At 33.6% G+C, this 24332-nt stretch overlaps 1 protein-coding gene across 1 annotated transcript in view; it reads left to right on the forward strand.

Annotated features, from left to right (window-relative positions):
• LOC118193798 (uncharacterized) overlaps nucleotides 1–6662 on the forward strand; it is a 572698-nt gene extending 566036 nt beyond the window's left edge. The window contains exons 6-7 of the mRNA XM_085810455.1: nucleotides 1660–1979; nucleotides 4195–6662. Of these exons, the coding sequence (XP_085666581.1) occupies nucleotides 1660–1979; nucleotides 4195–6548 (2674 nt within the window). The 3' untranslated portion in view covers nucleotides 6549–6662. The remainder of the gene's footprint in view (nucleotides 1–1659; nucleotides 1980–4194) is intronic.
• The last annotated feature ends 17670 nt before the right edge of the window (nucleotides 6663–24332 follow it).

Raw genomic sequence — 24332 nt, forward strand, 5'->3', positions numbered from 1 at the left:
TTAGACAGTGCATTTAAGAGTAACAATTATTAAATATGAAATTTAATACAATAAATTTATACGAATGCAAACTAGTAATGGTCACTTTGAATAAAATTCTGCATTGACTATTATTATAGAACATCTTTTTCATACAGATTACAATAAAATACATCGTACAATACAATTCGCCAGACATATGCATATACTTAATACATACCATAACATATACGTATCGTATCACTTCCATTATCATTTTCATATACTCTGTTATTAAACATGTATGAATTCACTCATATTGGAACTGGATCCCATTGCTTGGAAATCGGCGAGCATCAAAAACTAATCTAAAAAACGCTAGGAAATGTGAAGCTACCTATTCATGTATTCTTCTTTTCATGCATGTCTTCGTAGTGAATATTCTCTGAGTCAACAGCATTAGAAAATAATTTTCATATGGCTGTTTTATCAACTTCACCTTGACACTTCTGATTTATTTTATTTGATTCAGTAATCTACCTTAGGTGTCTGTGGTTGCAATTTAATCTTACATAATTCAACTGCCACTGTAGTATCATCCAAATTTTAAATCGTTTGTCGAGATAAAATATTTAAAAATTGTTTCTACGGTTGACGATAATATTTGTAATAAAAATGCAGAAAGTTTAGGATTAGAGTTTAAAAAAATATGTAGAACGATTAAGAAAAAGGAAACCAAACATCCGCTGTATCTTTCATAGGATGTGAATTCCGGAGTTCAAGAATGCCAACCGAACGTGTTATCACTTACCCCACCAAGGCAGGTAATGAGAAAGACGAAAATTTCTTAAGATCTTTCCAGTAGTACCGAAGATGTGGGTATTAACTTCATCAACTGCAGTAAATAAGGTTCATTAGTAGAATTAATTTCCACATCCAAATACTAGTTGATAAAAAATATAAATGTGAGAAAATACAAAATGCAATGATATTCCTTGCTTTCATTTACTCGCAGCTATTAAATTATTTTAAATTACACTGCAGGTAATATATTGGCTTCAATAGAACATTCTCCATATGTTCTATTGAAGCCAATATATTACCTGCAGTATATGCGGCTAAACACTTTATATCAAAATTGCTTTCATAGTAATGGGAAAATGTGACACCTAAATATTTCATTCAATTCACTTACTAGCCGTCTTTCTATATTTGTGATGTAAAGATATTATAGTAAATTAGTATAAAATATAGAACTTAAAGGGACTTAGGTTAGACTAGATCTCTCTAAGTTACCCAATGACTTTAACTCCTTTTCCCCACTCATATCTAAATAATTAATTTATGGTTCCATTTATAAGCTTTTTTATTTCCTATATGATATCATTTATTTTCTTTCTTTTCGTTATATTTTTCCTCTTCATTATAAAAGTGATATTGTTAGATACCAACATATTCCCAGCAATTCTTCAGTTTTCTGATTGTGATATTTGTCTTTGGTTGTAACTGGAAAAGGTGATAATGTTAAATCGCTGAAAGCGCTTGCATTAAAGTAAGATGGACGCCTGTTACTGTTGGTTTCTTTAGAGTTCGTTTTAAATCGCGTACCATTCAATGCATATATCTAACATTGTTTTGCCATTATTCATTTTATCATATATGTAGTGTACTTTGTATTCACGTAATAATATTTTATTGCAGGTTTCTCTCCTCGTCGCCAACAAGGATATCCGCCAATGAAGACAAAGACACTCATGAAGTGCATCTCGGGAATATGGTGGGTAATACCTACTGCGATCGATCTTTCAAGAACTGCGACAAGAAGAAGTGTTTCATCCGATCTCCCAACTTCCCCGGACTATATTTGCGCAACTTCACATGCAGCTACATGATACGACAAGACAACGTTCCACCTGACAAGCGTGCCCACATCATAGTATCGCAGCCAAATGAGTACAAGATATCGGTGAATACAGGATCTTCTCTTATGTTGTCGGACCCCCGGAAAGCCCTTAACCAAGGTGAGAAAGATATCTTGTTGATTATTTTAATGCGTCCTCAGTTTAGCCACCGAATGTCTTAATATGGTGACTCTAATGTCTCAAGTTACTACTTAGATGAATAATTACTAAGTGGTATATGATATATCATACACTAAGAATGGCTTCTAAAATTTTAATATGCAAAATATTTATTGGAAATACTGATTGGCATGAGCAAGTTAGACAGTGTGCCTTACTTTTCGGAGTATTCATCTGTTTGGAGCATGGGTTCTTTTTGAAAACAACCTGAAGTTTTTATTCGTTTTATAAAGCAAACCCTCTGTTGATTCCGTAAAGATGACCGAAAGGTTCAACCTTTTCTGTTTCTGCTTGTAGGCTTCCGTCTTCAGATATTCCCATAAGAATAACGCTTAGGATTCAATGTGCAGTGACCAATTTGAATTGCTGTGGAATTATTCTGGATATAAAGAGCACATCAAGTAGATCTCTGCATTTCCTTCGTAATAACGTTTAGGTCCATGTACTGGGACAAGTCCATGTCCAGGCTCTTTGCAAGACAATTAACTGGAATCGCAATTGACTTCTGACATTAATTCCAACGATATCTTCTTGTGGGGTATCAGCTGATGTGAACAGCCGTGTGAACATTTTTAAAACAGATAACAGAGAGATTTTTAACAATGTAATACACTAATGTAAAATTAAAGTACTATATATCTTCTTAGCTTTGGCTACCATTTATACGACCAAAAGGATATGCTATTGTGCTTTTTTTAAGTAAACGTTTTTAACTCTTTGAAAACCAAAGCGTTTGCTAACCTGTATGTTAAAATATCGAACCGCCCGAAATGGGTTTCAAGAGTCACAGCAATTTCCTCCCCACCCCATCCATTAGCGCACAAAAAAGTGTGAAGATTCCAAATGTCATCCTTACTACTTCTAAAAAATAAAGATAAGAAACGACAAGTAAATCCTTTTAGGGCAAACTGTGTGCAATTAACTGATACAGTGCATTTGGAGAAATTGCATCTGTTACTGCATACCTTAGGGATGGAAAGAAAACAACATAGGAATTTCTGCCGTTTGGGGCGTTTGGGGTCGTCTGAATGAAAGACCGTCTGGGCTGTTTTGGTCTTCAAAGAGTTGATTACTGTTCTCTATAGTTCAACTCAGTCCCGAATTATTTTTGATTTTAATCTTCGAAACGGCAAAAAAACTACTTCAATTTCGATTAGGCTCTCATTCTGCAAAACGAAAGTTTCTGACATATTTTATATTGGTATCAAAATATGTTGCAGCCTGAAATAAACTTGTATCTTTTGAAGGAATCGCACAATTACTCTCCTTTATTCGAAACGTAATTTAAGTTTTCACTTCATCAGGTTTGTTGCTATGTAGATCATTCTTCCATCTTCCTGTGTAGAATGCAGTATATGAGTCACAGACATTTACATATGCATCATCACTGCCAGAAGATATTTCTTTATGTATATTTATAATTTAAATAGTATCAAAAGCCTTTATCCTCCGTAAATAAAACTAGAAGTGTAGATTTAAAATCTGCTCTATCATACATAGAACTCTATTCTGATGCATGCTGAAGCGAAAGAATTCTACTATATCCTCAGAACAAAAGAAAAAACTAGGTTTTTGCGCATTATATATCGAATTCAGGGATGAAATAATTTTTGCATTATAAAACTTTACCCTATATCGCTAGTGTATTGGGCTTTAAGGTTTAAGAAATGTCCCAGCAAATGTTCATGGAATAACTCGAGCTATAAATTATAATATGATCTAATGGACCATGCATGAAAATACGACAAAGTTCGGTATTTTTACTATGAATGAGATCTTGGTCATAAAGCAACATGAACACTAATGATATCAACAGACTACCTCCGGTATAGCTAGTATTTTCTCTCAAAGTGGGAAAAAATACAGGATAGAAATATTAAAGCTTAGAAGTACTCTAGCTATGTAGATGGTAACCATAATTCTACATGTTAAACATCTTAGACTGTTTAGCAGAGATAGATATTAGATGCCCCCATGCTACAAAATTATCAGCTTCCAGCAACCGGTCATACCACCCGGGACAACGTAAGTTATAAATACTGCATAACATATTAATGATTTTCAAAGTTCTGATTACAAGTGATTAATGTTTTACAATTATTTATGAAAGATATTTCAGCCAACTCATGATATATGAGTTTCGTTTCTTTTGCAGGAAGCAGTGGATTGACTACTGACTGTGCTGGCGACGTCGTCAGAATCTATGACCGGATCAATAGCGAAACCAGTGAAGATCGTCTTCTTCTGACAGAGTTTTGTGAATCTGGTTCCTTAACAGACGTTGTTTCTAGTGGCCCAGAAATGCTCGTACAATTGTACAGCGCACCTTCAAATCTGCTTTATGAGTCAAGACTGGAACTGGAGGTTCGAGTGGAATTCGTCGACGCAGATGGCTCAGAAGGCGAATTCAGCTTTGATAGGAGCTCCAACTGCGAAATAATTGTGGATGGTTCCAAAACACGCAGCGGAGTCATCCGAAGTCCTCGTCACAGTGTGCCAAGAAATACATCATGTATTGCGAGACTCATAGGTACAAGTTCCCAAAGGGTATGGCTATATTTTGTTTCGTACTTCGTTCAAGATCACGAGACGCTGGGATATGACCATCATCCTTCCAGCACCGAGTACCAGCGAAGTCCTTTATATGAGGATGCATGTGATATAAGCTCTTTAGAACTATTTTTGAATGTGCAGAAGAATTCGTCTTATTATAAGTTTCATCACACTAAACCCCCTCAACTAAATTACACATACAAATTTTGTGAAAAATCGCTCCCTTTGATGTGCACGAGGGCATCGGATTATGATGACTATATTCCAAAAAGACCTTGCTTGCCACCTTCAGAGAGTTATATATCTGAAAGTTCAGAGGTTCTTTTAAAATACACATTCTCTATGCGTGCATCGGATGTTGTGTCCTCCCTCTCTGCTACATCATTTATTCTCAAGTATGAGTTTGTGGATACAAGTTTTTCTGGTAAAGGCAGTTCTTTCGAAATACCTTCAACAATACCCTGCGGAAGAAATTTTAGTTCAGAGATGGATGTCTCCGGTATTATTCAATCACCAAGGAATGTGTTCTTATACGGAAGAGGAGGGCGGGATCAGCTTTTATGTGTTTATCGATTCCAAATGCGTCCCAGAGAAAGAATTGTTCTTGAAGTTCTCCATTTTCAATCAGGTATTAATAATTGTTCAACGTTTTTTGATCCATTGCTCCGTAGGTTCTATTGTCGTTTCAACAGCGAAACTCTTTCACGCCAAATTCCGCACAGACATGCTTTTCTAACTTTTACTGAAACTCCTTCTTCCTCACCTGTCCTTTTCGGTTGTATGTGTGAAAACGCAGTGCAGCCCATATCCTCAATTGCATTTACCTCTTCATCTTTGGAGCATTCTTCTACCGTAACAATGAATTTTGATGTTTCCGGTATGACAGCTTTTGAAGATTTTGAAGACTTCTCTTTCAGTGTTCGTTACCAGGTCATCCGATCAAACTCAAGTGATCGTGAATGCAGCGTCCTTCCGGACAATTTAGATAGGAACAGGACGCATGGAGGGGAATTGACTTTTCAAGCGTCCCCTGTTAGGAATATACTAGGTGATCATCCTCTTCGTTGCCAGTGGTTTCTTCAGTCTTCTTCCACTGATACATATTTGTATCTACAACTGCATGGATTATCGTGCGATGGTCACCACGAGCTTGAAAATCTTAATAGAGTTGTGCTTTATACCAGCGGAAGTGATGGTCTTATGTATCCCAAAACGGTGCTATGCCTCCCATCTTCTACAGAAACTACAAAGTCGAGATCTGCTAATGATTTGTTTGACTTTTTTTCGTCTTCTTGGCATAACAATGATTCTACTACTGCTCAAGTGCTGCAACGTGATGACTTTAGAAATTTTGTTGCTTATCACGAGAAAAACCAATCCATAACAGACAAAGTAATCGTAGAACTCATGGCTTACAGAAAAGGCACTCTAACCATACGGTGGTTGGAGGTCACTAGACCAACCTCTAAACCAATAAATGGCGAAATTAAAGAAGACGAAGGCAGAACTATGAAAAATGTCAACTGCTTGTTTGAATGTCCAGAACTCAGTGCCTGCATCAATCCTGAGCTATGGTGCGATGGTGTAGTGCACTGTCCTCATAGCGGATATGACGAGTCCTCCGAAAACTGTCAACAAACGGTGACACTTTACATCTCCGTTGGCTTTGGGTGTTTGGTTGTATGCATTGGGATTGGTCTGGTGGCTTTTTTTCTGTTCAGACGATACTCAGAGAAAAGGCATAACCACCAACAAACGCATCCAGCAACTTTTGAACACCACCCGCATTGTTTGCAACACAATCAACACCGCGACTTAAGTAGTAAAAACTTTCAGAATACATCTCCGGTGTTTATAGTCGGAGGTAGTACAAAAAAGAAGAAAAAGAAGAATAAAGATGACTTCGTGAGGCACATTCAGACTGTGGAAGTCCGTTTTCCGGATATTCATATGTGATGATTTGTGTTTATGAAATTTCATCCATCATGTTTATCCTCATGTCTATAGTTTTGAATCTTTTTTCTACATGGAAAAAAAATTGCCCTTTTACATTAAACCTTGTTAAACAACTTTTGATTGCGTTGTCGATTTTTTACATCCGATAAAGTAAAAAACTGTGTTTCGATTACCATTTGCTTTCAACGAAAAACACGCCTGACTGCAAAATTCGATTTTCCGATTCACATACGTTATCTCTACTGGTGCTGAAACTGAAATTAAAATTGATTTCGGTATACTGAATACCGAGGTTAAAAAAATTTAATTAAACTTGTTTTTCTGATTTACCGAACGCTGCAGGGTTTGATGCGTGTATTGAGTCAGTTGTGCTAGGACAGTTTTCTCGTTTATGGGTTAGTGACAATTTTAAATGATTTCCTTTTGTCATTTTTTCTTAACGTCTTCGTTGAAAAGCCTAAAATACGAATTTGTACTAATTCCTAACAATTTAAGTTTGTTTTTTGTTAATTTTTCTGTTTTTTTTTTTTTTTTTTTGCTTTGTTTTCTTTATTTTCCTGTTTATTTTAATTTATAACACAAATCTAATTTAAAATTTTAAAATATATGATTTAATTCATATTTTAAAAAATTTTGCTTCTCACGCGTAAATTTACAGGTTCCAACATAACTCATAGTCCTTCAGATTCCAGTATGTCTATACGAGGTAGTTCGGCTTAGAACTTCCACCACGAAGGCATTCCTCCCCTCAGCAGATAGCCGTCGAGGCTTTGCCATAATCACATAACCTAACCAAACCTTCAGACTTCAAGCCCACCAAGCAAGTTATCGCTAAATTTATATGACGAACTTTGTTTGAACTATGTTTTTAAGCTGAGAATGTACCTGCCATAAGCTCTGTCTTTGAAACATTCAAAACCCTTAAATCACTTTGTTTGTGGTGAGAACTAATGTTGGGAGAAAATGTAGTACACTTCCAAATCATAAAATTGGGTTAATTAACGCAAAACCCCCTGTAAATTTTGTTAATTTTAGTTCAGAAACCATTAAGTAATAAATTCAATAAAATATTGAACATTAATCATTAAACTAAATGAGTAAACAAGTGGATAGTGCTTAGCGACGCTGACTGCCGTACCGAGGGGCCCGGGTTTGAATCCCGAGGAAGACATAGGTGTTTGGAAATGTACAGTGTCTGTGCGGCATGGGACACTCTAAATATATGTCGAGGCGAAAGTCCTCTCGAGCGGTTAAAGTAGAGAAAGAGGGGTGATAGACCCTCGGCATCGTCCCCTCGGAATGTGCTTCGTCAAAATTGGGGAAAGGGCGGGACTGAGCAAAGTCGTACAGTCACCTATACGATGCTCTAGGCTCTCGGTAACGACAGGAGAAATCTTGTACTCTTTGCCACGATGAATTTCGTCGGCTTGTGCTATTGTGCTATTGTTACTATCAGATAAGTGAGATAAAGCACAACGACAACAGTAAATGGATGAAGAAATTGGGAGCAAAATTCAGCAAAATAAATTTTAAACTGATTACAGACATTGGCTTTTTAGAGCCAGGTTCAGGTTCATCAATACTTCTAATATTTTCGCACAGTGACCAACTGATTAAGATGGCTGAATTCTGAGCGTTGGATCCGGATTCGATACTCGAGAAATAGACTGCCTACGTGATGGATCAATTTTCGTAGTTTTCCCACATTTTTAACGTGAATACGAGTCCGTTTACCCTAGAAAGTCCTTCACGAGGGCATCCTCTCCCGAAGGTATGTCGCCTTTGTGTACTTTGGTATATTCAAAAATACCTACTAAAAAAAATACCTACTAAAGTTACTCGTACCACAGAGTTTGTTCGTAGCAGGTGCTTTTCGAAGTTCAAAACAGATGTGTTTCTAGCATGAAAGAGTTATCAATGAACAACTAAATTTCAGACTACTTAAAATCAACATACCGGCTCAAATACAGCATTTATTTTTGCTTTTCACCAATACTGTTTATATCATTGTAATATGAATATATTACATAATGACAAAATATAGCACTTACTTTTAAAGTGTATATAAAGTATATAATGCACATTGAATACTCTTATTTTCGTATTGTCTATACCAGTAGTGCCCAACCTTTGGCCTCACCCGAGCACATTTCCAAAACATTAACATTTTTGTTAAACATATTTCCAATCTTATGTGATACATCTGCAATATTAATTTCGGCAAATGGTTTTGAGATGAATAATAATATTGGTTGAACTTTATGGAAATCGGAGAAGCGGAGTTCAAAATTATTTTTCATTGCATTTAGGTTTTCCGAGTATTTCTCTGTTTCAATTGCCTCGTGGTTATTAATATGGCTCGACAAATTCTGAAAATGGGTGAAATTTATTTCTTTCATCTGATTTGTCCTCAAATTTTACTTTATCTGAAAAGCAGTTACAGTTCCAGTCAATTGAAAAATGGTTTTTCTTTTCCCTGCAGATCTCAAAACCTTCAAATCAACGGCAATAATTGTTTTAAAACTTAAATCGAAAAATCAAAAATAAGTATCGAATTAGAAATTATTATCTAAGATTTTAAAGAAAATAAATTATTGAAATAATATCTCAATCTCTTTCACAAATGTATCAAATTATATACAATTAATCTGAGAAGCAAAAATTGTAGAATAATGTGTAACAGCTGCGCAAATATGAAATATGTATCTGAAAATGTAAATACTTATTTAGTTTTTATAAAAACATATTTGCATTTGTTTCTGATAATTCAAAAGCAACCAGATTTTAGACAATTGCATTCTTGGAAGAATTAATTATAAGTGTTCTCAGCCGTTGAAGAAAAGAAATTAAATTCTCTGTAAATAAAGCAGTGGCACACGAGAAATGCTAGATCAATTGATTTCTCTTTTTCATTTCTAGAAATTTTAGCTGAAGAAAAATAGGGATTAATTTAAATGGAAAAACACGCGCTCATTTTTTGTAATCTGTTGTACCTCACAGTGAGCCGTCTTTTCGTTTAATTAAAACTACAGAGAGTGTTGACACATTTTTTGAACAATTACGGGAGCGTTTAATTAATGTTTAAAATGCAAACAGTATATTTTTAATCTTCGGCCTGATGACCTTTTTTGGAGTATACATCTGCATCGAGTTTCTACGATAGAAGGGGTTTTCGTGAAATTTACAGTAGTATTGATTTTTGTTTCTTATCCAATACATTCTAGACTCCATCAATCGTGGTAGGTTTGCGCTTAGAAAGAGCTTTTTCAATAGTCCATAGGCACAATATTCCATAGGTGAAATGTCACTGGACTTCATAGGAATTACATTGAAAAATTATACAAGTAATATCTCTAGGAGTCTTCACTATTTCAAGGAATGCAGTGCTACTTTTCGAAGTATGACTTGTTGCTTTGTCTTAATGACGTTTAGCTCTTTGAAAGTCGTTTGGATAATGAAATGGAATTTCTTCTGTAAATATCCGACATACAACATTCTCTTGGCAGTATGCTCAGTTGATTTCAATTTTTCTACTCTTCTCATTTTTAATTTCGCATTTAATGAGAATCCTGCGGAAGTCATAAAACTTTTATTGAAACTTTCTTTGTATTGACGGAACCATTTTTCTTTTCGTTTTCGATAATCAATAGACCTTTTATGTTGCGGTCATTTAAATAAACCCTCGCTTCATAAAGGGTCACAATGTATTTTCATTTATCTCCCGCTATATTGTTTTTATATACAGTTCTACAAATTTAATATTCCGTAAAATAAAGTCATGTGGTGTACACAACAGATATTTTTTATTTGTTATTTAATCAATGGGATATATGCTGATTTATTTTAGCACACATTCCATTATCGACCCCTTGATCTTTATTAACCCCTTTCGAAATTCCATGGGTCTTCAGAGGGCCAATACCGAACCCTGTTGAGAACCCCTCTTATAGCCTAAATCGCGTGATTTGGAGCACTCACGCTTCACATAAAAATCAGAAATAACTTCCCATCGAACTTTCTAAATTTTCTGTATTTCCATATTTTTAAACTGTTTATTATGCGATAGCATATTCACCCCGATGCTCCAAATCTCAAAGAATGTTACCAGAGGAGAACGAGTTCAGAATATTTTGTAAACAAACCACATGGGGTTTAAGCCATCTTGTCACAGTTTTGTATGTTTGTGGTTTTATGCATAAATTTTTGAGTCGCTTTCACTTTATTTCCGAATTTATTTTTAAAGGAAAGGCCAAATATTTTATTCTAAATTTCACCTATGGTATAATTTTTAGCTGCATGTACCTTATCGTGAATTTTACCCTTTTGTTTCATAAATGATTTTAGTTAAAAAAACATTAATTTTAGTATCTGTAAAAGTAATAAGGTAACATCGGATTCATATAAGAATAAACAAAATGCAGTTAATATGGGTGTTCGTATAAAAATTCTATTGAGACATTAGCAAACTTTTAAGGAGCAGTAAGTTATCTATAATGGCAAATACAAATATATATATATATATAATATAATGTATATATATTATATATGTATAATATATATATATATATAATGTATATATATATATATATATAATATATATATATATATATATATAATATTTATAGTGGCAAATACAAATATATATATATATATATATATATATATTTGTATTTATATTTTGCACTTAATTTGCTTATGCTTCTGAATTTAAATAATATTGTAGATTAGTTCGAGAATTAAATCTTTTATATGTTTGCACATTTTTTTAAAATTTTTTAAAAAATTATTTTCACTTTTTTTTTTTTTTAAATGATTTAAATTTGCTTTTTTTCTTTTTATACGTGTTTGTTAAAAATTAAATTTATATATATATATATTTGTATTTACCATTATAGATATTATCTATAAAAATGCATTATAGATATATTATATATATATATATATATTAAGAAAAAAAATTCTGAAAGGTTTCAGATTTTAAGTTACGTCCAAAGGGGCGTTTCTTAACGTTTTGTGTGTTACCTTTATTTATTAAATATCATGTTCTACGTACTCTAACCATACAATTCAGTTCAACAGAAATATCACAAAATAATTTTAAAGTGAGCATATCTTTAGAATTTCCGACACAGAATCTCGCTCGCTGGAGTCAAAAGTGTTTTTTTTTTTTTTTTCGTACAGTGTTGCGATTGCTCGCTTTGAAACCATTTAGTTTTTTAATCAAAAATTCGTAATAAAGCAAATTTCAAATTCAAATCAGGGCTTTCACATGCCCATATTCTTTGGAAGATTACGTTATTCAAATTTTGATGGTTCTAGGTAGAGTTGTTTTATCACAATGTGAGAAACATACATACATACATTCATGCAGATTCTTCATCATTTAATTTCTTTAAATATAATACAGGGCGATAATATTCGGTGGCAACAATTTAAAAAGTAATTCGCCTATTATATGTTCCAAAGCAAAATGCCAAAACGAAATTCCTTCAGGGCAAATTGTCCCTTTCGACTAATAATATTTAATTTATTAGCCCAGAAGGCAATTTTGCCAGAAGGGCTGTTAATTTCGTTTTGGCATTTTTCGTTGATTCACTATAAACGGCGAATCACTTTTTAAATTCTTGCCACAAAATATTAGACCCTTGTATAATATTTAAACATATTAAATAACAAAAAATCTGCATAAATATACGTCTGTTTCTCGCATTGGGATAAAACAAATCATCAAATTTTAATTAATGTACGTCTCCACCCGAATATAAGCATCTGGAAGCCCAAATTTGGAATTTGGAATTTGTTTCATATTTTGTAAAGCATTTATGAGTATTTGTTTAAGAAACTGAACGATTTCAAAGCGAGCAATGGCAACACTGTACGAAAAAAAAATTATCTCCAGCGCGCTAGACTGTGTATCGGAAATTCTAATGCTATTTGTGGTACTTCTGTTTAATTGAATTTTATGTTTTGTGCCAGTAACACGATATTTAATAAATAAATATTACACAAAGCGTTTAAAAAACACCCATTTGGCCGTAATGTAACATCTGAAAGTTTTCGTTCTTTTTTTACTTTCTTTTTGACATTTTTCGATTTGAACTAATTCATTCTTAGTAGCTCATATATAGAGAGAGAGAGAAAGAAATACCGTATATGTGAGTACATAATTTCAAATGTTTTTTACAAAAATGTATTACTACAGCTTAGATGCATCCTTCTATATGCGAACTCAAAAAGAATTTATGAATTATTTTATAGGTTATATAACTGAAAAATAATATTTTTCTTTAATTTAATGTTACTACGTATTAGTGTTAATTAAGTTTAAATATGGCTTCTTCTAATCTCTTTTCTTTCGAAATTTTTAGCCACTCTCGGATATTTATCCCTACTAAAGGGAATTCTGAGTGAATGTCATTTTCCTCCATGAGACCATTAATAGCATAGTTAGTGGTATCATAAATGTTATCATCTTCAGTTTATTTCCATAGCATTGCTCATTAAAAGTGATAACTTTTAGTTTAAAACTAGCAGAATATGCAGTCCTGCTTTTTTTTTTTTTTTTTTTTTTTTTTTTAAGTTCAAAGGGGCTTTGTCCCTGAAGGACTATTGTTTTCGTTTTGCGATTTTGCGTTTAATCACTATAAATGTCCGTTCCCCTTTTCAAACTGTTGCCACCGACGTTAGGGTCTTGCATTATATTTGAAGAATTTAAATAATGAAAAACCTGCATAAATGTATGTATATTTCTCGCCTTGTGATAAAACAACGGTACATAGAGCCATCGAATTTTGAATGACGTAATCCTCCTACGCATATGGACATATGAAAGACCAAATTTGAAATTTGTTTTATGATTTATTTCATATTTTCTAAAACTTTAACGAATTCTTGAGTAACAAACTCAACTATTTAAAAGTGAACAATGGCAATACTCTACGCGGAAAAAAATAAACTTCTTTTTATCTCCAGCGGGCGCAAAACTGTGTATCGGAAATTCTAAAGATATGCTCACTTTAAAATTATTTTGCGACATTCCTACTGAACTGAATTTTGTGGTTTTGAAATCGTTGAGTTTGTTAATCAAAAATTATTTAATGTTTGACAAAATATGAAACAGATAACAAAAGAAATTCCAAATTAGATTTTCCAGATGCCTATATTCGGTGGAGGATTACGTTATTCAAATTTTCATGACCGTTGTTTTATCACAGTGCGAGAAACATGCCTATATTTATGCAAATTCTTCATTATTTAATTGCTTTAAATATAACACAGGACAATAATAGTTGGGGGTAACAATTTAAAAAGGGAAATGGACATTTAAAGTTTTCAACGCAAAATACCAAAACGAAATTAATAGCCCTTCTGGGCCAGCGCCCTTTGGTCTAACAATTTCTACATACAGTAACGTCACATGCAGTCGCGTGCTTTCTTGAACGTCAGAGCTTATATAATAATAATATGTTTAATGTTTGGCAGCGCTATTTTTATTTTATATTTTGTAATACTTACATATTCTAATTAACAAACTCTACGATTCGAAAGCGAGCAGTGGCAACACTTCTCGCAATAAAATATTTCTATCTCCATTGCACGACACTGTTGCCACAAACAAAAAAAGAGGGCAAAAATTAGCGTTTTCAGAGTTTTAAATTAATATCTCGGCTTGGCTAATTAAAGATGAAAATGGTCGAAATCTCTTCTATGAATATTTCGAATCTCTCTCGAAACTAAACTCCCCGCCTTTTCGGAGGAGATGTTGTCACAATGAAACAAACAAACGTACAAATTATAATAGTATAGATAATTAGTTATCAATTTTGTTCAGATGTTTTTGTAATTATGGAATCTTGATTACAGCGATAAATTTTATTCAGATTTTTTTGTAATTAATGGAATCTTGATTATAGTGATAAATTTTGTTCAGATTTGGTTTTTGTAATTAATGGAATCTTGATTACAGTGATAAATTTTGTTCAGATTTTTTTGTAATTAATGGAATCTTGATTATAGTGATAAATTTTGTTCACATTTTTTGTAATTAATGGAATCTTGATTATAGTGATAAATTTTGTTCAGATTTGGTTTTTGTAATTAATGGAATCTTGATTACAGTGATAAATTTTGTTCAGATTTTTTTGTAATTAATTTTGTTCAGATTTTTTTTTTTTTTTTTTTTTTGTAATTAATGGAATCTTGATTATAGTGATAAATTTTGTTCACATTTTTTTGTAATTAATGGAATCTTGATTATAGTGATAAATTTCTAGATACATGCGAATTGGGATTACGGTGGCCAACTACACCTTAATCACGACTGTAGGGTGGCCAACTACCCTTTAAAATTTCATCGAGCTCCAGGAAGCCCTACCCCTTTGGGAATCTCTGTTTTAATGCTTTATTTAAGACACCAACATAAAAAGCACTTTTGAGCATATTTTATTCGTACCGTAACAATGCAATTTAATACAAATGAAAGTTTGCATGATACCATTAACGTAATATATCTTTAAAGGAAACTATCTGTAACTCGACCCTATTCCTAAAGATACTTGATATTCTATCATCAAGCATCTATGTATTGAAGGATTCACCATCTCCAGCAGTAACTTACAGATAGCAGAAAGGGGACGATGAAATTTCCTGTTTATCCAAAGCACTTCCATTTTAGTGAATGACGGAACGATGTTCTCTCAGTTGTTCAGAAAATGTCATAAAAGAGCTTTGTCCAAATGTCTATCACTCTATTGACAGCGGAGTCAATAAGCATCCTTACAATGCAATACAATATCTGCGATGAAAATTCTCAGTAAGGCTTCTGATGATCTTCCTCCTAATAGCGGTCTATTGTCAGAAATGGTAACGTAAAGCAAAAATCGAAAGCATTGAAGAAAGGACGCGGTGCCGAAGATTTCTTGGACTTTTCTTAGTAAGGGAACAAAAATGGCGTATTTGCTGGATATATTGGAGTTGAATTTTCAGCTCATGATTCGGTGAAGTGTTTCATTTTCAGTAAGGATGAAACTTTACTGTCTGTGTTGGCTTCTACTTTCTATACGCAACTTCAAACACCATATCGTATATGTGAATGGGCAAGGTGTTTAATATAATATATTGTAATATAAGAACATACTTACGGAAATTTATTATTTTTGCTTAATATTAGGAATGTATCTAGGTTTTATGTTTTTCTAAACTCTTTTCTGCTTCTTTACCACATGCCCTCGTAATTTAATTCGAAGCAAATCCGGTTAGAATTCTGAAGTTCTAGAGTTCGAATCTCGCCTAGAAATTTACTAATCATTTTTCTCAATTCCGAGCTTAAAACATTCGTAAACCTACTCCTCAGGTAGCACCCGAACTAAACTTGGCCTTCAACATCAGAACTTTCAATTGGTTCCCGTTCTCTCCAGCTACTCTTTAAGCGAAAGAATGTAAGGAATTTTCTCCTTAACGCATGCCACTGTGGTTTAATTAGAAAGCACGCTTGGCTGTTAAATAGAAATCCAGAGCTCAAATCACGCTGAGGACATTGCATATTTTTCTTGTTTCTTGCTTCGGCAAGCCTAATAACTCTACAGTGTCGCTCGAACTAAAATGGGGTGGTTACTCCAGGAATTGGATACTCGCCTCCTCAATCACTCTTTAAATGTGGAGAATATAAAGTATTCTCTCTCTCCGTGCATTAACAAAAACGATGCATAAATAAGGTGGAGGCTTGCCAGCACATTTCCTTTGCTGAATTAGGTAATATCTGTGGTTCAGTTCATCTATGTTTTCATGATGTACACAAATACTGAATGAAATATTAGGAAAGTAACTCATTAATTTGACGAAACTAGTCTCCAATAAATAAGATAATTGGGAGAAAAATTTAAACCAAAAATAACTAAATATAACTCTCAGCTTGCTAAATACCAGATATAGTCAACACGGCCTGTTATTTTCAGGATAAATATTTTCAATATGCTATCATTTTAGTATCGCAAGGTACTAACACTTTCAATTAATTTACTCACATATTACGCCGACTTCGATCCCAGGCAGCCTGCATGCTAGCGAAAAGATTTGGTTTCTGTTAGCACGAGTTGGTGTCGTCTATTAACCTTCCAGCACGCGCGTATGCGCAAAATTTACCACAAATTCAGTTTTTGATGCACATTTTTTCGCATATCGAAGCTGAGACGTCTGAATGTTATTTCTATTCCTCCTTTCTACCCTTTCCCACATCATGGAATGTGCCAACAGGAAATTATTTGACTTTTTTTAAATGCTCATTTGTGCTACGTGGCGGCTTTTTCGTAAAAGTTACGACACGCGCGTGTTCGTGGGAGAAAATTCGGAAAATAATTTTTCCTCAAATATTTTGTAATTTTGTGTTATTTAATTGCCGTGTATTATTTTAATTTGAATACATTTGGCTCTGTAAATTTTATATCAGTTTTAATAGCAAAAACATATGTGCAACCAGCTGATTTTGCTCGCATTCTTCAAGAATTATCTGATGAAGAAAAGGAAGACAAGGAAACCATTGGATGGGAGAACAATACAAACGATTTCCATTCCTTATTTTCTTTTATTTCTAATTTTTAGAAATAAATAAAAATATTAAAGTTAGTTTAAAGTGCGTTTTTGTAACCAGTAAGAAGTAAATTGCCTTGCAGAAGTAAGTAATGCTAAACTTACCTTTTTCCCTACCAAGGTGTTTTCCTTTTTTATTTATCAATACTTGCCTTTGATGAATATTAAAATTAGCTTCGATTTTAAAATATAATTATTAAATAATAAATCTAAAATGTTCTATAATGAAATACATCATTGCATTTCCATCTCACTAACGTAAGAACTTAAAAATAATTTACTTATATTTGAATGTGATATCATTTGTATTTTGCAATAATAATATTAATATTTTATTTCTTAACAAATTTGTTATCAATATTCACTTATTTCCGACGTTTTTCGTGCCAAAAATGGTAAAATAACGGATGTCGTAAAAAATACGACGCGCGCGCGCTTATATAAAATTGCCAAGCGCGCGTGTTGGAGGGTTAGACTTTATTTGAATTAATAAAAGGGTCCTTTCCTTTTTCTGACTCTGCTGTAATTTCAGACATAGCAATAATTCATGTCTACCAAGGGTTTTGAGCGGAGTTTACAATAGTGATAGTCTTAAAATCTGATACCGAATAAGTTTAAAAATTTTAATCTTTTATTTTATAATATTTTTTTTAAGTTTCGCTTACAGCAGCTACTTAAATAGCCATCTTTTCTTATTGAAATACTCCGAGTTTCATATATCAGCCAACTAGAATCTTATAATAAACTGATAATTTTGATATGGCTTAGGAAACTTCCGATAAACGTTGAAAAAGGAAAATACATAGAAAACGATGACCACCAATGATGGATGATGGTAGATGAGAGCACCAATGACTAAAATTTGAACTGATTTCCAAAATATACTTAAATCGTAGAATTATATCCATTTTGAATGAAAACGAAGCCATTTTTAAGAAAAAATGTATTAAGATTGAATAAGAGTGGATGATCTTTCTCATATCTTCTAATATGATTTCTTCACAGGATAGGATCACCAACAGTGCAATCTCGCTTCCTCAGATTTCAGTTTAATATTTTAAAGAAAAATTTACCGTTAAAACTCTTATAAAAATTGCCAAACACAATTCATAGTGCAGGATATTTTTACAAAATACTGCATTTTACTTTTTAATAAAAATTATATTTATTGCAAAACTGAGTAATTTTTTTTACTTTAGTGAAATGTTTTCATCAATATCCAAAATACATATTACACTTAAAAGAATTTAAAAAGTAAGATTTAAAAAATCTTACAGCCTGTACGTTATTAAAAATTCGTTTAAAGTATTAACTTTATTTTGAATGTAGTCTACTTTCAAGAAATATAGTTAGAAATTTTGTAATTTATTTATTACAAGTCGTCAAAAACTATTTTATACATAATAATTATAACATAATATAACACTTGCTGCCAGATGTTGCAAAGAATCCAGATAAAATTACTGTTTAAATGGCAAAATATCTACTGAGGACTCATTTTATGACATCAATGATAAATGAAAAACGTTATTTTATAACTCTGCTATGTCACTTTATAATACTGATGATGTAATGTAATGCATCATGGAATGTTAACAGCGATGGTCTCGTTATAGTGAACAGGAGTTTATCGTAAATGAATAACAATGATGCCTCTTAAACGTAAACATAACAAAATGAAAAGGATTATTCTCTGCATTCCAGAATTTTGATATGCTGAAACGTTTTACTTAAGATATGAGAATTTTTCTAACGAAATACATCATGGGTTGGTATATAAATAGACATACCAAATGCATTATTGATTGGCAACAGACTCTGTTTAAAATATTTTAATCGCAAATTAAAAACAATAAAACAGTAACATGTCCTATCTGCTAACAATCATAAGCAAAAAAGAATTACCTTTTGCAGAATTTTGATTCACCCCAGAACCATTTCTTCAGAAATGAGTAACTCTGCTGCGGTCCTCTTTACGTTTTTTTTTTTTTTTTTTTTTTTTTTTGTTTTTTTTGTTTGTTTGTTTAATTTTGGCAAAGCACTAGAGGGCTGCGTACTTATATGGTGGACGTTCTAAGGGAAACTGCCTCGTATACACGTTACACAAGGGGAAAAGCACGAAAACTCCCATGCAGCCAGCCCGTTTGCCCGGGTGCGAACCCCGGACAGTACTACCATTGTTCAGCAACTTTACGGCTCGGCCGCTGGTAAACCTTTACGAAAATAGAGCATCCCTTTTAAATCCTTTAATATGCCAAGTGGAGTAAACTAAGGAAACGATTGTACGTGGAAGTAATTTCACATGGAGTACGTGGAAGCATATCTGGGTGTAAGGAAAAATCTGTCAAATTATATCAAATACCCTATAATGGAATATCATAACCCTCAAATGGATTATCCTATCTATTATAATCCTATTATATTCTAGCAATCCAGTGATTCCTAACCCCCCCCCCAACGACAATCGAATCTTCAGCGACAGTGGACTTTTCAAGTTCCCTGGTCCAAAATATTTGGTGCATTCTGCAGTGGAATCCGAGCTAAAGTATGATGGATGAGAACTCGTCACTACTATTATTTTTAGCTTTGTATCCGTCTACACTCTTGTCGCTGAACACTGGTAGTTTCGTCCGGGGTTCGAATCTCGTTGAACGGGTTGGCTTCTTTCGTGGTTTTCCCGTTGGATAATGTGTATCCGAGCCAGTTTCCCTTAGAAAGTCCTCCAAGCAAGTAAACCTTTGGCAGATAGCCCTCGAGCGCTTTGCCATTAATCAGTTAAACCAAATCAAACCCTTTCCAGTCGTTATCAAACTGGAGTGGAGAATATAAGAAATTATCACGTTCCCCTTTGCATATGTTATCAGTATTTCTAACCAGTAATTGGAAAATTTATATTTCAAATTCTATTGAAGTCAGTTGAGTTTTCTAGGTTCCCGTTTTCAAAAAATGCAATATTTCCCACAAACATATGAGGCTTTTCTAACACTGGAAACAGGAATGAGGTAATACAAAAATTCTCCAAATAAACAGAAATAACAGTAGTGTGCAATAACCATATTCTGAAATTAATAAGAATAATTTAAAAAGTAGAAGATCTGTATTAGATTACAAGTAAAATTTATCACTGTTATGCCTCATAATCTAAATTAGATCCTACAATGAACCTGGCGAATTCTCGCACAGGCGTGAATAAATTACCAGCACAGAAGAAGGGTGAAAATGACCCTTTATTTAATTCAAATAATTAACAGAAAGGTACGATCTTCATGCTTTACAATGGCACCGTCAATTTGCTGTGAAACTGAAACTTAGAGAATATAATTCAGGTCAAAAACTAAAATAAAATAATAGTGGATTAGCACATTAAATTACGCCTAACAGGTTGACTCACAAAAACATAACAGGCGTGATGATTATCCGAAATGGCAAAGAGGTTTACTAGCGTAACAGCGATATAGCAACGAAACGTGCGCTGTCTAGCGAAAATACGCTCTGAATAAACTCAGATATTCACCAGTTTAAATACTCACTTCATTTACCTTTAAATTTACATCCTGGCGAGAAAATATGAGGGGAAGTTGAGGAGCTTAGGAAAGGTATCAAACTTAAAATAAATTTATTATTCAAAATAAGGGAAACCCTACAAGGGGAGAAAAGCTATTACTTATATTTAAATAAGAGTCTAGGAGAAGCACGCATATTAATGCAAATTAACGTACAAGAGCAAAAACGTTACTTATATTTATGTATATTTGATTATAAAAGAAGAAAATAGTATGTATATTTATGTATGTTAGAGTACAGCAGTAGAAAGAAGATTATATATTTTTACGGTCCTTACAGCATATGAAAGGAAAGAAGAATAAGTATTTTCGAGTACGGGAGAAGGGATAAAATTACGTATATTTACCTACATCAACTAACAGAAGAAGGAGAAATCACGTACATTTACATACATTAGAGCAACTCCTATACTCTGTATTACGTATATTAGAGTAACTCTAATAACGTATTGTTGCTTAACAAGTAAATCATAGGTTCGAAAATCTGAGCCGACACTTTTTAAAAACACCAACATTTATTTTTCACGCCATTTCTTATTGTACAAAATCTTAAATGCAACTAACTATCAAACAGAAAAGCAGACGTAGACGTAATGATGCATCTGGGCACGTGATCCTCGTGACAGACGAATTCATTAGGGTTGCCACAGAAAGGCAGTGTGTCGCCACAATTCTCCCACCTTTTGAGTGGATAGCTACACACTCAAAACATAAAACTTACATCAATATAAATGAGGGTTATATAACAAAGAAAATTACTTAATACTTAAATCATATTACTTGAAAACAAAATTAATACTGATGAATAATACAACAATAATAGCACAACAAAATAAATCATAACTCAAAGACATGAATTACATTATTCGTGACTTTACAACTCTACCACTACTGGCGGTGAAAGGAATTTGATCATTTTATATTATCTATTATATTATCCAGTTCCAATCTAAACAATCTTTGTATTGGTCTCAAGAACTCTGAATTATTGCTTTTTACAAGAGCAACTCTTATATTGCCATCTCGACCAGGGATCACCCGAATAACGCGTGCTAAATTCCAATATACACGGTTTTTATTTTGATCCTCCAGCAAGACAATTTCTCCTACAGAGAGAGGTTTATTTTTGTAATTTCTGGTAGACTGCTGTCTTAACTGCCCTAGATACTCAGAGCGAAATCTTACTCTTAACAATTCTCTTATTCTCTGGAGATACTTCGCTCTTTTACTCAATTTTTCTTTGTTCACGTTGTCAATATCAGGTACACCCGACTGTGGAGTTTCATGCAGAAATTTTTCTGGAGTTAAAGGTAAAGGATCTTCAATATCGTCAGACACGTACGTAAGTGGTTTTGAGTTGACAATTCTTTCACAATCGCACAAGACGGTGAGTAACTCTTCATAAGCAAGAGAAGCATGACCTAATTTTTTTTTAATATTTGTTTTACAATTTGTATTAAACTCCACCCCACCAAGCGGCGGATGGTGGGAGCAAACATCCGCCGCTTGGTGGATGTTAATTTATGGTTGATGTTAATTAATGATGGTTAAATTTTAATCGTATTCTCTTTTCAGCAGCCTTAGAGCAGAGGTAGTCCCAGTCAATGGTTTGCAGAACTCTCTCTGCACCCACAAAATTTGTCCCATTATCGGAATATATGGTGGTAGGGCGTCCACGACGTGCGATAAAACGCCTTAAAGCTTGAAAAAATGATTCAATTGTTAATGAGGTAACCAGTTCCATATGGATAGCATGATAAACCGCACAGGTGAAGAGCACAATATATAATTTTCGTCCCTCCTTTAAATGCAAGGGTCCTGCAAGATCACAGCCTACGATTTCAAAAACGGCTGAATCACGAACCCTATCATTTGCTAAAACGCCTGGGACTGTCTCACTTCTTTTAGCCTTAAATCTCTGACATGTTACACAATTTCTTACACAGTTCCTTATAGTTTTACGTGATTTTAAGATCCAGTATCTTTCTCTTAAATGCGACATCAATAATGTAGTACCTGCATGCAACAAATCTTTGTGTGCACTTAATATCAATAATTTGACTACTGAATGTTCAGAAGGTAATATGACAAGTAACTTAAAGCTGCTAGAGTCGTCACGATAAGCAACATTAGACATAGCTCTTATTAGACCGTGACTATCGACAAATGGTCTGAGTCGTCTTAACTTATCATCTGTTTCATCATTAAACGACTCTTTTTGTATTAATAGCATTAAAGCTATTTTTCCCCTTTCTATTTCAGATACAGTCAAATCCTTAGAATGGTTGTTATTATTATTCTTGCGTACATTATTATAAAATCTGAATATCCATGATAACATTCTTACAATTTTCTTAAATGATGAGAAATACTTATAGTACCATCCAATACAATTATCACTCTTTGCCAACGTAACAATAACTGTCTTACGTATTTCTGAATTAACCAAATCCTCATGTGGTTCATCATTAGATTTAGGCCAATTTGCCTCATCTTCCCGTAACCAATCAGGTCCCTCCCACCATTTTCGCTCTATTAATTGTTCTGCATAACAACCTCTAGAAAGTAGGTCAGCAGGATTGAGACTACCAGGGACATGTCGCCATACAGTGGGGGAGGTCAAAGACCTGATTTCCTGTACACGATTAAAAACGAATGCTCCCCAACGTTGATTTCGCCGTATCCAACTTAAAGCCGTCGAGGAGTAAGTCCAACAATGAATACGAACTTCATGTAGGCCAATATCATTAATAACTGAAGACAATAACCTAGAACTAGTATTACAAGCAAGAAGTTCTAATCGAGGAATCGTAATAGGTTTTAAAGGCGGTTTAAGGCGTTTTTAAAGGTCTCTCGATCTTGCGTGTACCAAACTAACCTTCACCTTTTTGCCACTCTGTAATCTTAAAAAGACGCATGCACCATACGCACTTTTACTACTGTCACAAAAGAGATGTATACTCACAGCTTCATTAATAGATTTGAGACCTACCCATCTAGGTATTTGAATACTGGATAGCAAGTACAACTTTTTACGCCAAAACCTAAACTTTTTGGTTAGTTCATCGGGAAGAACATCGTCCCATTTAAGCCTTAAATTCCAAGTTTCCTGTAAAATTAGTTTTGGAATCAACATTACAGGAGCCATATGCCCTTATAACGTCAAACACCTGATGAGCTACTGCTAAAACTAGTCTTTTAGTAACTGGGTCATCCAATTTTATATCTTGACTTATTTTGCAAGATAAGGTATCTGTAACTGTATGCCATACAAAGCCCAAAACAGACACATCTCCTTCCGTGGAGGAATCTTCCTCTGGCACAACACTTCTTATATTGGATTTCCAGAATCTTAAATTAAAATAACCCGAAGTCATAATTATTTGTGATTCATTTACAAACTTTCTCATTTCTATTTCTGAATCCATACTAGCCACACAGTTATCTACGTAAAAGGATGTTTTCAAAATCTCCGCTGTATGACTTAAGCTTTCGGGAACTACACTGAAATGATATTGTATTGTAGCGGCCAATAAATACGGACTACACGTAATAACAAAAACTACCCTTCCATGCCGATACAGATCAACTTGTTCTCGATTATCCCTACTGAATCACATAAATCTAAAAAAGTCTC

Source organism: Stegodyphus dumicola, chromosome 2, assembly GCF_044657685.1.
Source record: "Stegodyphus dumicola isolate Sdum_Otavi_A_Nest chromosome 2, ASM4465768v1".
Classification (NCBI taxonomy): domain Eukaryota; kingdom Metazoa; phylum Arthropoda; class Arachnida; order Araneae; family Eresidae; genus Stegodyphus; species Stegodyphus dumicola.